Source organism: Mustela lutreola, chromosome 3 (assembly GCF_030435805.1).
Source record: "Mustela lutreola isolate mMusLut2 chromosome 3, mMusLut2.pri, whole genome shotgun sequence".
Lineage (NCBI taxonomy): Eukaryota > Metazoa > Chordata > Mammalia > Carnivora > Mustelidae > Mustela > Mustela lutreola.
The window spans coordinates 196,461,098-196,479,210 of record NC_081292.1 but is presented as its reverse complement, the minus strand read 5'-3'; the positions used below and the strand labels follow the sequence as shown (position 1 = coordinate 196,479,210).

The 18,113-nt window shown below is 37.8% G+C and overlaps 1 protein-coding gene across 2 annotated transcripts in view; it reads left to right on the top strand.

Moving 5' to 3' along the window:
- The window catches only part of LOC131827549 (cytochrome P450 20A1), a 61,393-nt gene extending 44,992 nt beyond the window's left edge, over nt 1–16,401 (top strand). For both annotated transcript variants that reach the window (XM_059168355.1, XM_059168356.1), the window contains 5 exons: nt 749–869; nt 4,942–5,053; nt 6,854–6,918; nt 13,882–13,971; nt 14,120–16,401. In XM_059168355.1, the coding sequence (XP_059024338.1) occupies nt 749–869; nt 4,942–5,053; nt 6,854–6,918; nt 13,882–13,971; nt 14,120–14,270 (539 nt within the window). In that variant the 3' untranslated portion in view covers nt 14,271–16,401. The remainder of the gene's footprint in view (nt 1–748; nt 870–4,941; nt 5,054–6,853; nt 6,919–13,881; nt 13,972–14,119) is intronic.
- Nucleotides 16,402–18,113: the final 1,712 nt, after the last annotated feature.

Sequence of the window (18,113 nt, the reverse complement as noted above, 5' to 3'; positions counted from 1 at the left end):
ATTGTCCTAAGCAATAACCAATACCAATTCTTGAACCAGCTTATCTACCATGACAAGTAAAAATTTAGAATATTGATTTATAGGTAAATCTCCTGCTACTTTGATTTGTATGAATCATTTCATTAGGTCTCCTGAAGGAACTAATAAATCCGTATTTTATTACACAAGGTTGGGTGAACCAGACAATCCATTACAGTTACCAACATTTAACACTCCTCCAGATAATGAGGTTTATTTATTATCATTACTGTTTTACTGAAGGTAAAAATGCATTTTTGGCTTCAAGTACTTGCCAGTTTTAAGAAAGCAATTGCAGATCTCCTTAGGAGTTGTCATGTTCTGTTCAGTGAAGTACAAATCCTGTTCTGTTCAATGAAGTACAAATCCTGTGAACAGGGGCGCCTGGGTGGCTCAGTGGGTTAAAGCCTCTGCCTTTGGCTCAGGTCATGGTCCCAGGGTCCTGGGATCGAGCCCCGCATCGGGCTCTCTGTTCAGCAGGGAGCCTGCTTCCCTCTCTCTCTGCCTGCCTCTCTGTCTACTTGTGGTCTCTGTCTGTCAAATAAATAAATAAAATCTTTAAAAAAAATTCCTGTGAACAATCGTTGTATTTTTTGGTAGCATTTCTGTGTCTTCCATATCAGAAAAAAGGGAAAGTACAAGAAAAAAATAATAGTATGTTCTATCTTACTCTGCACCCAAACTATGAAATTAGCTATTTTCATTGCTATTAATATAAATTTTTATTTAGTGTGCACCTGGGCAATCTGTTTTTTAACCACCTCTGAAGAGGTTCAGAGAAAACTTTATGAAGAGATAGACCAAGTTTTTGGGAAGGATCCTATTACTCCAGAGAAAATTGAGCAGCTCAGGTAAGAATATAATAAAAAGAAGAGCACATCATTAGCAGGTAAATTTGAGTTGGTTTAACTGTCTTACTTAAAGCTAATGATAATATCTAGGAAAGGTATATATTTTTACAGGACTTAAAATGTTTCAATACAGATTTAAACACCTGGGTGGCTCAGTTGGTTAAGTAACTGCCTTCAGCTCAGGTCATGATCTTGGAGTCGGGATGGAGTCCTGCAGGCTCTCTGCTCGGCGGGGAGTCTGCTTCTCCTTCTGACCCTCCCCCTTCTCATGCTCTCTCTCTCTCTCTCAAATAAATAAATAAAATCTTGTAAAAAAAAAAAAAAGTAAATACAGATTTTATTAGATAATTTAATTTGCTCTTTAAAATCATAAGGTAGTTTTGGGGGTGCCTGGGTGGCTCAGTTGATTAAGTGACTTTCTTTAGCTCAGGTCATGATCCCAGGGTGTTGGGATTGAGCCCCTCATCAGGCTCCCTGCTCAGTTGGGAACCTGCTTCTCCCTCTTTCTCTGCCTCTCCCCCTGCTTGTGCTCTCTCTCTCTATCAAATAAACAAAATCACAAGATAGTTTAGGGAAACCTTTACATTAGATTTATGTAAAATAGTATCAGTGATGTTCAAGTAAGTGGAGCATTCACATCTTGTTGATGGAAATGCAAAAGGGTACAGACCCGTCAGAAAACAGTGTGGCAGCTAAACACACACTTACCATACAACCCAGAAATTCTCCAATGCATTTATCCAAGAGAAATGAAAAAAATATATACACAAAGACCTTTATGCATATGTTCATAGCAGTATTATTCATGATAGCAAAAAGCTGGAAATAGTCCAGATGTTCGTTGGCTGGTGAGTAAATAAATTGTGTTATATCTGTACCTTGGAATATTACCAAGTGGTTAAAAGTAATATAATATCAATATATACAACAGTGTGGTTAAATGTCATTATGTTAAGTGAAAGAAGTCAAAGTCAAAGACTGCATACAATATAATTTCCTTAAGGTGAAATTTGAGAAGAGGCAAAACTATTGTAATGGAAAGGAGATCAGTGGTTGTCTGGGGTCAGGAATGGGGCGGAGAGAACTAGCAGGGAGAATGAGAAGGGTTTTTAGGGGGAACTCTTCTATATCTTGACAGTGGTTGTGGTAACACAGTTTTACACAATTACTAAATTTCATCACATTGTATAGGTAAAATAGATGAATTTTTATATATAGATAATACCTTAGTTAAAAAGATTTTTTTCTCTTTATATTTTTAAAAGATTTTACTGATTTATTTGACAGAGATAGAGCAGCAGAGGGAGAGAGAGAAGCAGACTCCCCGCTGAGCAGGGAGCCAGATGCAGGACTTGATCCCAGAACCCTGGGATCGTGACTTGAGGTAAATGCTTAACTGACTGAGCCACCCAGGCATTCTAAAAAGATTTTTTTTAAAAAATAGCAATTATGGCTGCTTAGGGTGTTGGAAGTCTGAGTTTGGACAGCAGGCAACCAGTCCTACCTTGGAGCCTCTTTTAACTATAGAAAAGAAGACAAGGAGACTTCTGTTACAAATTCTTCAAAATTTGGAAGTTTTATTAATTACCTTGAATATAACTATTTTTCATTTCAAAAGTAATACTTGTCCTTTAAAGTTTTTATAATACAGAAGTGTATGAAGTAGAAGGTGAAGGTTTTTTGTAACTGTATCCCTGGGAGATAACAATTGTTAACTATCTTTACTCTTTTTCCAGGTTTTTCTATGCATATATACATATATAAAAATTTTTATTATTATATATACATAAATTTTATATATATAAAATTTTCTATGCATATATATGCATATATATTCAAAATAAAAAACTTCAAGATGTTTTAAAATGTCAATATATTTCTTCTGTAAATTCCATCTTTTCTCTAAACATTTTGTGAACAATATTCTTATGTATATAACTCTACTATGCCCAGTCAGAGATTAAGTTCTGTTGATTTGACTTTCCAAACAACTTTTAGTTGGAAATTTGTTTTTTTATTTTATTTATTTTATTTTTTGGTCAGAGAGAGAAAGAGTGAGCGAGCACACAAGCAGGAAGAGTGGCAGGCAGAGGGAGGGACTCGATCCCAGGACTCTGGAATCAGGACCTGAGGCGAGTGGAGGCAGATGCTTAACTGACTGAGCCACCCAGGTGTCCCTGGAAGTTGAATTTTAGTTCTTTTCATTGTCCTCACTATTCAGATCACCATCAACTTGCCTGGGATATTTCAACAGCCTTGGCTCTTGCTCCCCACTAATCCAGTCTCCAAATTGCCGCTGGAACCCATGACTGTACACAGTAAACACTGTGGGTGCTTTAACCATACAGCTAACCTAGGACCAATGCCAAATCAGCAGTCTCTGGGCATCAGAAGTTTGCAGAAACTTCCTAGATGATTCCGATTTGTTCTCATTCTAATGTTGAGCATCCCTGTGCTAGTAATATTTCTGTAACTGAGGAGTCAACATCTGGGCAGATGAGCCCCCAATTTAAAATCTTTCAGTGACCTCTGGTTGCCCTGAAGATAGAACTGAAACTCACCAGCGTGGCTTAGGAGGCATTTCAAGGGCTGGGCGGCTTATTCCTTTCCCACCTTATCTCATTGTTTGTGCCTCTTCCTTCCTTGGATTTAGCAATCCTGAAATTCTTTGGTTTCTTCAAAGCTGTAGTATTCTTTCTCATCTCCTGGCTTTTGCAGACCACTCTTTGTCTAGATTCTCTCTTCCTTTCTCTACTGGAAAACTCCAGTTTCTTCTGCAGGTCTCAGCCTCAAGTGCTTATTTCTCTGCAAAGTCCTTTCTTTAGTTATGTGCTCCTGCCATGTGTTCTCCAAAATCCTGAACTGCCTTCATCATAGCAGTTACTGTGCTCCTTAACTTGTTATCCTTGCTGTCCCTACCTCTCTCACTTTCTCTGCCAACTAGATCTTGGATCCCTTTGTGGGTTTCTGTCTTACTGTTGCAGTTCAGTGTCTAACATGGTGTTTCTAATGAAACAATAAATAGTAGTTCAATAAATAGTCCCAATAAATAGTTGTTCAAAGAGGAAAGGAAGGATGTTTTCCTTTTTTGTTTTTTTGTTGCTTTTAAGTATTATAAACAATCAGCATTCCTATGCTTGTTATTTTTTTTTTAAATATTTCCAGTTGTTGCTATTAATAAAGTCCTAGAAGTGGGATTGTTATTGAAGGATACATCCAGTAGTTTGGTATTTATGATTAGGGGCTATGGAGTAAAGCAGACCTGTGTTTGAATCCTGCTGACACCACCTCCCCGCTACGCGATTTTAAGCAATTGCCCAATTTAAAAAATCTATAAAATTAGAATAATAATAGCACTCTTGAGGTTCTTGTAAGGATTAAATGAGATACTATATAGAAACTATTTAATAGAGGGGCATCTGGGTGGCTCAGCTGGTTAAGTGACTGCCTTCAGCTCAGGTCATGATCCCAGGGTCCTGGGATTGAGCCCTGCATCAGGCTCCCTGCTCAGCGGGGAGTCTGCTTCTCCCTTCCGCCTCCCGCCCCTCTCCCTGTCTCTCATGAATAAATAAATAAAATCTTTAAAAAAAAAAAAGGACTTTTCTACTTAAGAATTATGTAAATAATGTTTCGAGTTTTCTTCTGGTACTTTTGAATTTGTTTTTATTTGTTTAAATTTAACCTACCTGGGACGCCTGGGTGGCTCAGTTGGTTAAGCGGCTGCCTTCGGCTCAGGTCATGATCCCAGCATCCTGGGATCAAGTCCCACATCAGGCTCCTTGCTTGGCAGGGAGTCTGCTTCTTCCTCTTCCTCTGCCTGTGTTCGCTCGCTCTCCCTCTCTCTCTCTCTGACAAATAAATAAAAAAAATCTTTAAAAAAAACTTAAAAAAAAATAAATTTAACCTACCTGGACTTTATATACCTCTAATATATAACTTAATTTTCAAGCAAATTAGAATTATGATGTGCCTATTTCCAATTAAGAAGATTTTTAAAGTTGTTACAAAATGTACCTGCATTTCAAACTGCCTTTCCCAGAGTTAAGAACTGTAAAAAAACTTTTTAAAACAGGTATTGTCGGCAAGTACTTTGTGAAACTGTTCGGGCTGCCAAACTGACCCCAGTTTCTGCCCGGCTTCAAGATATTGAAGGAAAGATTGACAAATTTATTATTCCTAGAGAGGTAAGAAACATTTGGTATACTTATTCAGGTATTCTTTTCAAAGAAAAGAATATGTTTTTGAATTGTATTGTCTAATACGTTCAATAAATACCTATTATTAAATCAAAGACATAGTTACTTTAAATGAAAATAATACATGTTGTTTTAGGGTATAAACAATACGAAAGGCTCCTTTCCTCACATGTACTATTGTTAATACTTTAGTGTGTATTTTTGTAGGTCTTTGTGTATATATGTTACTCTGTATGTGTATATACACATATATGTATTTTAAAAACTGAATTTGTATGTGAAAAGTTGCTTTTCGTGCATCATTTATTAATTTTGCTTCTTTAGGTATACTGTGGTTAAGAGTACAACTGGGACTTGATATAGATCCAGCTCATTTTTAATGGATGCATAATATCCCATCACATGAGTGTGTTATAGTTTATTTAAGCAGTCCCCATTGACGAAAATTTAGGTTACATCAATTTTTTTGTTATTACAAATTATATACTTGTATAGATATTGATTAGAGCCCTAGAAATTGAGTTTTGGGGTCAGTGTTATTTATGTTAAAATTAAATTACCCTCTAAGATGCATTTTATATTTTTAGCAACAATGTATGAGAATGCTATTTCTCTCCATATCCTTACTACTTCTAGATTTATTAATTTTTTACATTTTTAAAATTTCTTTTCAGTGTTCCAGAATTCATTGTTTATGAGCCACTACCAGTGCTCCATGCAATACGTGCCCTCCATCATACCCACCACCAGACTCACCCAGCCCCCCACCCCTCGCCCCTCCAGAACCCTCAGTTTGTTTCTCAGAGTCCACAGTCTCATGGTTCGTCTCCCTCTCCGGTTTCCCCCAAATCACTTCTCTCCATCTCCCCATGTCCTCCATGCTATTTGTTATGCTCCACAAATAAGTGAAACCATATGATAATTGACCCTCTCTGCTTGACTTACTTCATTCAGCATAATCTCTTCTAGTTCCGTTCATGTTGATACAAAAGTTGAGTATTCATCCTTTCTAATGGAGGCTTAATACTCCATTGTATATATGGACCACATCTTCTTTATCCATTTGTCTGTTGAAGGGCATCTTGGTTCTTTCCACAGTTTGGCGACTATGGCCGTTGCTGCTATGACTATTGGGGTACAGATGGCCCCTCTTTTCACTACATCTGTATCTTTGGGGTTAATGCCCAGTAGTGCAATTGCAGGGTCATAGGGAAGCTCTGTTTTTAATTTCTTAAGGAATCTCCAAACTTTTCCAAAGTGGCTGCACCAACTTGCATTCCCACCAACATATTTCTTATATGAAATACTGTCTCATTATTTTAATTTGCTTTTCCCTGACTATTGGAGAGATTGAGCAGCTTTTCATACATATTATCAGTTTGTATTTCTTCTTTTGTGAATTATGTGCTTGTAACTCATTTCTTTCTAGTGAGCTTATATATATATTTTTATATTGTACATGCTAACTATTAATTATATGGAAAATATATTTTTCCTATTATTTATCTTTCACTGGTGATTTTGGTGTGTTTTGTTTTTACTGGATGCAGGTTTTGAATATTCGTGGTAAAGTCTTTTATTCCTTTATGACTGTCAGATTTTGACATGCTTAGGGAGGCCTTCTCCACCGTTAAGTCATCAAAATAATGGCCTGTATTTTCTTTGATCATTTTCTGTTTTTATTTTGTACTCATTATCTATATTAAAAGAGCATTCAGGAGGAATTGGCTCTCTGACAGTCATTTTGTCTCTGTAAGGCCTCGACTAACTAGAATAATTTTTTTGCAGACCCTTGTTCTTTATGCTCTTGGCGTGGTACTGCAAGATCCCAGTACTTGGCCGTCCCCACACAAGTATGAAATATCTGTGTTTATCTTTGTGATTATTGATTTTTATGTGTTTGTGTGTTTTGCATTTCCTAATTTTTGAAGAGAAAATTTAATATGTGACAATGATATAACATAAGCAAGCCACTGCCTTCTCTTTGGTATCTTCTGTTCACTGTTCTTTCTTTCGTGAATCTGCTGTCTGCTTGCTACTCTTTGTCTCTCCTATTATCACTTCTAGCCTAAGATCTGTTTAATCTCTACAGCTGTCCTTTAATTTCAATGGAAATTCGGAATTCTTTTGTTGGTAAGTGGGTGTTCTTACGTAGTTTCTTTGTTTTCCTGCTGTTGGTCTCAATTAATTAATCTCTTTAGTCAAATTCAAAAAGTAGATGTTGTCTCTATACATGTTGTATGTGAGAATGGCAGGGGAAGGAAAAAGCAAAGAGCAAAGCTGCTACTGGTTGCCTGCTGGATAGGCATCAAGTAAAATCCACCCTAAAGAAATGGGTTAAGATTTATTGCCTTGGTAAAAGGTTATAGATTGAGTTGATTGGGGTTAAGACAGATGTGTGGGGGCGCCTGGCTGGCTTAGTCATTGGAACATCCAACTTTTGATCTTAGGGTTGTAGGTTTGAGCCCCACATTGGATATTGAGTTTACCTAAAAATAAAATCTTAAAAAAAAAAAAAATACAGCTGTGTGAAGTGCAGTAGGACAGAGTTGGTTGAAGTACTCATACCTATTTCTAGAGGATAATGATGGGTTTATTAAGTGTTCTTATTGTTTCAGTTTTTAATATTATAGTGATATTAAAACAAATCTATTAACAAATGAAATAGTAGTCCTCCAAAATTTGCTCTGAGTAAAAAATATATTTTATATTCTAAATGACTTATAACAAAATCGAAGATCTATATTCGTGGAAAATTTATGCTTATGGTTTAGAAAAACTAATATTTGCAGTTTTAAAATTGTTTAAAAAATTTGGAAAATGCCAAATTGTTGTTGTTGTTTTGTGGAGGTTTTTTGCCAAGTTTTTGATAAATTTGAAATGTAATATGAAAAATAGAAGAAATTTGTTGTAACTTTTGACACTATTGCTTCCCTCAAAACATGATCTAGGTTACAAATTGAAAATATTAAAAAATGTGTATGCTAAAATGTGGAACTCATTTTGATGTATCAAATAGAATCAGATATAGGAAATGTTAGTAATAATGTTGCATACTAATGAAAAGCTTTCTGAAATTGGGCACCTCCCTCTTGAGAGACAGCTCACACTAACGAAAATGTACATAGACTGAGATAGACCTTGTAGAGACAGTTGATTACTATTTAATGTAATTGTCACACAGACAAAAATAAAGAGATTAACTTTTTTCATAAACTTAATGCTCTTGAGGTCAACATAATATGTTTCATACCATTTTTTGGCTGCAGAGTTTTTCAACCTTTCACCCACCAGAGAACATTTGGATTGTTTTGGTAATGAAACCGCAAAGAACAGTCATGTAAGGGGTTTTGTGTGAACATAGGGTTTATTTCTTTGGATAAATGCCCAACAGTGCAGTTGCTGCGGTCATATGGTTAGTGCGTGTTAAGTTTTGCAAGAAACTGCCAGGCTGTTTCTCAGAGGTTCTCAGCAGCAGCATTTGAGAGATTCATCTCTGCAGCCTCGGTAGCACTGACCACTGCCACTGCTTTTATTTTTCATATGAGGTGGTATTCCATAATGGATTTTTTTTTTAAGATTTTATTTATTTATTTGACAGTCAGAGATCACAAGTAGGCAGAGAGGCAGGCAGAGAGAGAGAGAGGAGGAAGCAGGCTCCCTGCTGAGCAGAAAGCCCGATGCGGGGCTCAATCCCAGGACCCTGGGATCATGACCTGAGCCAAAGGCAGAGGCTTTAACCCACTGAGCCACCCAGGCGCCCCTCCATTATGGATTTAAAAGTTGTCTTTTTGAGTAACTGACATTAACGTATTCTCCTAAAGAAAAAAAAATGTCTGGATATAATTTATTTATATAAAGAAATGATAGAGGGGTGCCTGGGTGGCTCCGTTGAGCTGACTTTTGATATTGGTTCAAGTTAGGATCTCAGGGTCATGAGTTTGAGCCCTGCGTCAGGCTGTACACTCAGTGCGTTGTCTGCTTGAGATTCTCTCCTTCTCCCTTTGCCCCTCCCCTGCTCACACACACTCTCAGATAAATAAATCTTAAAAAAAAAATGATAGAAATACGTTATTACTATTACCATATTGGCATGTTTCAGAGCAAGAAAACCTGGGTCAAGTTCTATGATTTCAGTATATAATAATGTAAATATTACTCTAAACTATGAAATATTATCAATTTTAAAAAAACAGACTAATACAAAATTCTCAGCTGAAAAGAATGAAGGCAAGTACCAAAAATCTCCATATGGACTGGGACCAAGAGAGTGATAGAGCAGGCTCCTGAATTTCCCTCCTCTCATGGGCACACTCAGTGGTGCCGTGCATGGAGCAGCTCCCTCTGCGAGAAATCCAGAAACCAGCTGAGTGACTTACACACATTGGGAAGACGAGAAAATACCCATACTGAAATGTGTAAAAGGCTAGTTCACACAGAACTAGAACAAATAATCCTAAGGTTTGTATGAAATGATTAAAAACCTCAAAAGGCCAAAGAATATAGCGCAACATAGTAAAGGCCATATAAGACAAACCCACAACCAACATCTTCCTCAGTGGTAAAGAGCTGAAAGCTTTCCCTCTAAGATCAAGAACAAGACAGATGTTCAGTTCATCACTTTTTTTCAATATAGTAATGAAAGTCCTAGCCACAGCAATCAGATAAGAAAAATAAATAAAAGGCATCCAAATTGGTAAGGAAGAAGTAAAATTGTCACTATTTACACATGACATCATATTATATGTAGAAAACCCTAAACACTCCATCAAAGAACTGTTGGAACTAATAAATAAATTCAGTCAAGTTTCAGGACACAAAATTAATATGCAGAAATCTGTAGCATTTCTATATACTAGTAACAAACTAGAGGAAAGAGAAATTAAGACAACAATCCCATTTAAAATTACACAAGAGACCCCCAGTACCTAGGAATAAATTTAACCAAGTGAAGGACCCGTACTCTGAAAACTGTAAGACATTGATGAAAGAAATTGAAGGTAATACCCATAAATAGAAGGGTAAACCAGGGAGCCTGGGTGGCTCAGTTGGTTAAGTGGTAGACTCTTGATTTTGGCTTAGGTTCATCCATGTTGTGCAAATATCAAGATTTCCTTCCTTCTTGTGGCCCAGTAGTACTGCAATAAACATGAGAGTACAGACACCCCTTCAAGACAATGACACTGTTTCCTTTGAATATATATGCAGAAGTGGCATTGTTGGATCATAGGATAATTTTGTTTTAAATTTCTTGAGGACTCTCCATACTTTTTACCCTTACGGCTGTACCAATTTACATTTCACACCACATCAGTGTACAAGAGTTCCCTTTTATCTATATCCTTGCCAGCATTTGTCCTCTCTTATCTTTTTTGATAATAGACGTCCCAACACGTGTTAAATGGATAAAGAAGTGAATAGGGGCGCCTGGGTGGCTCAGTGGGTTAAAGCCTCTGCCTTCGGCTCAAGTCATGATCTCAGGGTCTTGAGATCAAGCCCCGCATCCGGCTCTCTGCTCGGCAGGGAGCCTGCTTCCTCCTCTCTCTCTGCCTGCCTCTCTGCCTACTCATGATCTGTCTCTGCCAAAGAAATAAATAAAATCTTTAAAAAAAAAAAAAAAGAAGAAGAAGTGAATATTCCACTTTATGTCTGTGTATATCTATATACACATACATATATTATCTCTTTATGTACATACACATACACAAAATCATCAAATGATTATCTGATGAACTTCAGCTGAGGTCTTAATCTCAGGGTCCTGGGATCCAGCCCAATGTGGGGCTCCCTGCTTGGTAGGGAGTCTGCTTCTCTCTCTGCTCCTCCCCCCACTCATATATGCTCTGTCTATCTCTCTCAAATAAAGAAAATCTTTTTTAAAAAAGATCTTATTTATTAGTTGAGGTGGGGGAGGGGATGACAGGGAGTGGGGAAGAATCTGAAGCAGACTCTGCACTCAACATGGAGCTCAGTCCTATGATGAGGAGATCATGACCTGAGTTGAAACCCAGATTCAGACACTTAACCGACTGAGCCACCCAGGTACCCCAGTTGTGAGGTGTTTTATAAAATAATTGGGAAATTGTTTTTTTTTTTTTAAGATTTTATTGATTTATTTGAAAGAGACAGAGTACAAGGAGAGTGGCAGGCAGATGGGGAGGGAGAAGTAGGCTACCCCTGAGCAAGGAGGCTGATGCAGGGCTTGATCCTAGGGTCCTGGGATCTGAGCTGAAGGCAGATACTTAACCCAGCTGTGCCACCCATGTGCCCCAAGTTTGATTCTTTTTAAATCTACAAATACATAGATATCTGCAGGTAAAATTTAGGGTCTCAATTTTCAAGATAGTTGATAAAAGGAAAAGCTGATTGGGGGACCCAATTGGAAGAGCATGCAACTCTTGATCTTAGGCTTGTGAGTTTAAGCCCCACTTTGGGTATATAAATTACTTAATTTTTAAAAGATTTATGTATTTATTTTAGAGTGAAAGCGAGAGAGCAGGGGAAGTGGCAGAGGGAGAGAGAGAGACTCCCAAACAGACTCCCCACTGAGTGTGGAGCCTGATTCAGGGCCTTAACCCAAGAACCTTGAGACCATGACCTGAGCTGAAACCAAGAGTTGGATGCTCAACCAACTGAGCCACCCAGGAGTCCCAAGATTACTTAATTCTTAAAAATCTTACTTACTTTAAGTACGCTCTACTTAAAATATAGAGCTTGAACTCATGACCTTGAGATCAGGAGATCAGGAGTCTTACACTTCACCGGCTGAGCCAGCCAGGTGCCCCAGAGATTACCTAGATAAATAAATAAAGGGGCACCTGGGTGGCTCAGTGGCTTGAAGCCTCTGCCTTTAGCTCAGGTCATGATCCCGGGGTCCTGGGATCAAGCCCCGCATCGGCCCCTCTGCTCACTGGGGAGCCTGCTTCCCCCTCTTTCTCTGCCTGCCTCTCTGCCTGCTTGTGATCTCTGTCTGTCAAATAAATAAAGAAATAAATCTTTTTAAAATAAATAGTTAAAAGGAAAATTATTTTATATAATTTTTAATGTCAACTATAATGTGCGTCTAGTATATTCCATCAGTGGAAGGTAATTTATACTTTTTAAAAAAGAAAATAAAGTAGAATTCTTTTTTTTCTCATAGCACAGTTTAAGTCTTTTAACATTTGTCTTTTTTTTTTTTTTTAAGATTTTATTTATTTGTCAGAGAGAGTGGGGGAGAGGGGCTGAGCAGGAGGGAAGTGGGAGGGAGAAGCAGACTCCCCACTGAGCAAGGAGCCCAATGCGGGAGGGACCCAATCCTAGGACCTTGGGATCATGACCTGGGCTGGAGGGAGATGCTTAACTGACTGAGCCACCCAGGTGTCCCTAACATTTGTTTTTGAGAGGAATTTTTATGTTCCGTAGTGGATGAGTTTTTGGTTGTTTCTGTGTATTCCATTTCACCAGTGACTTTTTACAAAATGAAATTCCGTACAATAAAAAATCCCTTCCGTCACTTACTAATAAGTCTGGATATAATATAATTGATGAATATAATTTTAAGTCTGGTATATCCAGTTTTAAGAAATACATTTTAATTGAAGAGGCAGTGTAAAATTCTTTGCATATTGATGAGATGGGTCTCATGTAATAGATAATTTGAACACTTAATTTTTCCTTAAAAAATTTTTATTTATTTGATGGAGAGAGGCACAGCGAGAGAGGGAATACAAGCAGGGGGAGTGGGAAGGGGGGAACAGGCTTCCCATGCCACAGGGAGCCCAATGTGGGGCTCGATACCAGGACCCTGGGATCATGACCTGAGCAGAAGGCAGATGTTTAACAACTGAGCCACCCAGGAGCCCTGTTTTGAACATCTTAAATTTAAATATTCATTATGTGCTTTTGTATGATTTATCCTTATATCTCATAATATGATGCACACCTATGTTACAGTTTCACTCCTTGCTGGTTCCAGAGAAATGTATTCTGTATCTGTTGTTTAGAATTAATAAATTAGGGGCGCCCGAGTGGCTCAGTCATTAAGCGTCTCCCTTTGGCTCAGGTCATGATCCCAGGGTCCTGGGATCGAGCCCCGCATCGGGCTCCCTGCTCCGTAGGAAGCCTGCTCTCCCTCTCCCACTATCCCTGCTTGTGTTCCCTCTCTCACTGTCTCTCTCTCTCTCTCTCTATCAAATAAATAAATAAAGTCTTTTTTTTTTTTTTTTTTTTAAATTTTATTTATTTATTTATTTGTAAGAGAGAGAGTGAGAGCGAGCACAGGCAGACAGAGTGGCAGGCAGAGTCAGAGGGAGAAGCAGGCTCCCTGCGGAGCAAGGAGCCCGATGCGGGACTCGATCCCAGGACGCTGGGATCATGACCTGAGCCGAAGGCAGCTGCTTAACCAACTGAGCCACCCAGGCGTCCCAATAAAGTCTTTTTTTAAAAAAGTGGTAGAAAAAATATATATGTTTACTAGTTTGAGAATATAATAGGTAAAACTTACTAAAGATTTTTATTTTCGAGAGAGAGAGATTGAGGGTGAGTGTGCAGGTGAGCGGGGCAAGGGGAGGAGGGACAGAGGGAAGGGAGGGAGAGAACCTCACGCGGAGAACCGCTCAGCACAGAGCCCGAGGCAGGGCTCAATCCCGTGATCAAGAGTCAGACACTCAGAACCAACTGAGCTGCCCCTAACAGGTGAAATTTAAATACAATTGTGACAGCAGTTCTTATTTTCAGTACTTTTCAGACTTTATTAGATACCTGTGTTTTTCTAGTACACACATGTAAAATGCCATTGGAGCTCTGTTGTCATTTGTCCCAAACCTTCTTTTTAGATTTGATCCAGACCGGTTTGATGATGAAGCGATGATGAAAACTTTCTCCTTGCTTGGATTCTCAGGCACGCAGGAATGCCCAGAATTGAGGTAAGTGATAGAGAAAGGGAAGTGAAAGGCAAGATGCCAGACTTCATACTCAGAGTTTTGCTGATGACTGCTGATGAGAATGAGCAGTCTATGTAATTAAAGCGTAATTGTTAATCGTTAGTAACCGGTCAACTCTCTCCTTGACTAGGTTTGCATACATGGTGACCGCAGTACTCTTGAGTGTACTGGTGAGGAGGCTGCATCTGCTTTCTGTGGAGGGTCAACATATTGAAACTAAGTATGAACTGGTAACATCATCCAAGGAAGAAGCTTGGATCACTGTCTCAAAGAGATACTAAAATTTTATACATTTAACTTTTCTTGAGGAGAATGATGGTTTCAAAAATCTGTATTGAATCCTTTTATAAATCAAGTTATACTATGGAATATAAATACCTACTGGTACTTCATTATGTAAATTTGGACTTTTGCATATTAGATTTTCTTAATGCATGATATACATTTATACTTTATTGCCTCAATATAATGATAACTTTAATGGGAAGCACTCTGTTTTAATTTTTGTTTTGTCACTTTTTTTGTTTTGTTCTATAACTTTCTATGACATTATCTCTATATTATTTTTCTTAGTTTGATCTGTAGTATTCTTTTTTTTTTTAAGATTTTATTTATTTATTTGAGAGAGATTTATTGAGAGAGATCACAAGTAGGCAGAGAGGCAGGCAGAGAGAGAGGAGGAAGCAGGCTCCCTGCTGAGCAGAGAGCCCGATGCAGGGCTCGATCCCAGGACTCTGAGTTCATGACCTGAGCCGAAGGCAGTGGCTTAACCCCATGAGCCACCCAGGCACCCCGATCTGTAGTATTCTTGAAAAGAGATGCTATTTTGCACTCTTTGGGGAATCATGTTTTCTGGATATTCTTAAAAGGAAAACATAATCCTAACTTCTTTTCATACTTTAAATCACTTTAAAGGGAGAAAACAAAGACTTCCCATACTTTTGTTTCTTGGATTAATATTTTTATTTTCTAAATATAAATTAGCTTATATTTAATCATTGTTATTAGGTTGAATAACCTACCTAGTATTTGCTTTTATGCTTCCCAGGTAATACTGTTCATTTCTTTACCTATACAAGGCTCCTCATTTTGACTGCTTCTGAGTCATTTGGAAATGACTGAATGTATTTTGAAGTGCTCCTTCTGAGGCTTGTCTTTCCTTCTGTTTTGCTGGAAATTTTAGTAGCACTATATTGCTTCACCAATTCTCATTTGTGGGAAAAACTGAATTCCTGATATGTTACTATCATATCTATTATGTCACATAATGAACTTAATGATTAAGAAACAAGAAAGCACTTACCAAAAACCAAAACCAAATTAAAAAAATAAACAACAACACATTGTAAAACATATGGTAGGGATAATATCCATATGATATATAAATAGCTTATATAAATTGGTAAGAAAACATAATAGATAAATGGTCAAAAGACATGAATAAACATCTTTTAGAGGAGGAAATAGCTATTCAACTTTCAGAAAAAAGGGTCAGCCTCACTAGTAAGCAAAGAAATATTGGAACTATTTAAAAAAATATTTTTTAAGTATCTTGGAAATTTATACTAAGTACTGATAAGTTTTATGTTTAATACTTTTATATTGATAGCACTATAGTTGAGTCCGCTTTTTTTTGTTACATTGTTTTTGAAGAATTTTTTTTTTTAAGACAACAACTGGAGGAAATATGCCAAGTGCAGATAGAGAGGACGGGAAGAAAAATGATAACTGTTGCAAGTTATCATTTTTTTTGACACTGCTGAATTCCTCTTGTAATTTTAATTTCAAGATTGTACTCTAGTTATTGAGTTATTTTATGCTGTGTTTAAAGTCAGGTAGCTAACATTTTAGAACTAGTTAGGAGTGGTTAAGATAGAATTTAAGCAATTACATGCAGCTTTTATTTCTGACAAAAATATTTAATTTATGGAATAATTTAAATTCTAAAACTGTAAGTGAAATGTATTCTTAGTTCCCAGCATCATGTTGTTTCTAAAAAGGCACACTGTTAAATTCCCTCCTATCATTTTGTATGGCTTTGTATATATAGAGCATCTTTCTTTGTTCTCCAAGTACCTTAATTGGTTTGGAAACTGGCAGTGGAGAGTTAGAGTGGGCACTTGATGTGTAAACCGAGTGTCAGTAAAATTAGATGAGATAAGTAGAATTTTAAAGCAAGTGAGACCTGATCAGCAGTGATCAAGGCAAAACCAGGACAGCTGAGCCAGAGAGTGAGTGGATTGGCCTGTTGCCAATATATGAGACAATGCGTTATTACTCATAATGATTTGAATCAAGGAAAATAAGAGAATCAGCTAAATAAGCACATTTTATCCATGGTTACATGACGGACTTAAAACATTTCACATATATTCTAGAGGATTTTTTAAAAATAAAAATGCTGTCAATCCATGCACTGTTGTTCTTACTAGACCCTTTGTATTTATCAAGTGACTGAAATTAAAGTGGCCTCAGTGTCACTGATGGCTCGTAGCGTGGCTCCGAGCAGGACTCTTAAGTTTAGTAGCTTTGGGGTTTTTAAAAAACTATTTCTTACCTGATTTTGATCTGCATTCTTTTCGACTGTTGAGAAGCTTACTGTTGAAAACACCAGCACAGGGCATCTGGGTAGCTCAGGCAGTTAAGCATTTGATGGTTGATTTCAGTTCAGCTTGTGATCTCAGGGTTTTGAGATCTAGCCTGGAGTCAGGCTCTGTGATGGGCATGGAGCCTGCTTAAGATTTTCTCTCTCCCTACCACCCCCTCTTAAAAAAAAAAAAAAAAAAGCACATTTTTTATAGAAAGGGCTCTTCCACACTTTGTGCTAATAAAATTCAAGGGAGAATTGATTCTGTGCATGTGCATGTGTCTGAGAAAAAAGCAAAACTCACATGCTGTTTTATCTGGCCTATAAATGTGCTGTTCCATTTTTTATATAAGTAGATTCTATCTTACTTATAGACCCTATGTAAAAATTTGTCTTATTTAACTTAAAATAGTTTATAATTTAAAAACAAAATGTTCTCTTTCTTTGTCATGAAAATCATATAGGTTTTCTGTAGAAAAATCTTGGAAATACAGAAACACAGAAATAGAAATTCAGTCAACCGTAGTCTCACTACTTGGAGTTAGTTGTAAATTCCTGGGGTAGATGCTTCTACTCTCTTTTATATCCACTTGTAATTTTTACAGATGTATACAGTGTTCTCTTCATGTAATACCTTACGAACTATTAGTGTTTTTTACAACTGAAACACTAACATTCTCAGAATATACTCTTTCCCATTGTGGGTATTGTTATTCTTTTCAACTTTAAGATTCTATTTATTTGTCAGAGAGAGAGCACAAGTAGGGGGAGTGGCAGACAGGGGAAGAAGCAGGCTCCCCGCTGAGCAGAGAGCCCCATGTGGACTCGATCCCAGGACCCTGGGATCATGACCTGAGCCAGAGGCAGCTGCTTAACGGACTGAGCTACCCAGGCACCTCTGTTCTTTTCACCTTTAAAGTGGCTTTAGCAGGCGCCTGGGTGGCTCAGTGGGTTGAGCCGCTGCCTTCGGTTCAGGTCATGATGTCAGGTCCTGGAATTGAGTCCCGCATCGGGCTCTCTGCTCAGCGGGGAGCCTGCTTCCTCCTCTCTCTCTGCCTACTTGTGATCTCTCTCTGTCAAAAAATAAATAAAATTAAAAAAAAAAAAAAAGTGGCTTTGGGGCACCTGGTTGGCTCAGTGGGTTAACCCTCTGCCTTCAGCTCAGGTCATGGTCTCAGGGTCTTGGGATCAAGCCCCACATCGGGCTCTCTGCTTGGCAGGGAGTCTGCTTTCCCCTCTCTCTCTGCCTGCCTCTCTGCCTCCTTGTGATCTCTGTCTGTCAAATAAATAAATAAAATCTTTAAAAAAAAAGAAGAATATAACTAAATTCAGATTGAGGTGGCATTTCAACTTTTAAGAGGAGATTTTAAGAATTTTTGTTGTTGTTTTTGGACCCTGGGGCAAACAGAAGCCATTTTCATTTTTTTTTCCCTCCAGATTCACGAAAAGTGCAGTTAACCAAAAAGCATACTTTTCTCATTTCTCATGTGTGGTTATGTTGACAGGTCGAAAACTGCTTGAATGCAATTCTACTGAG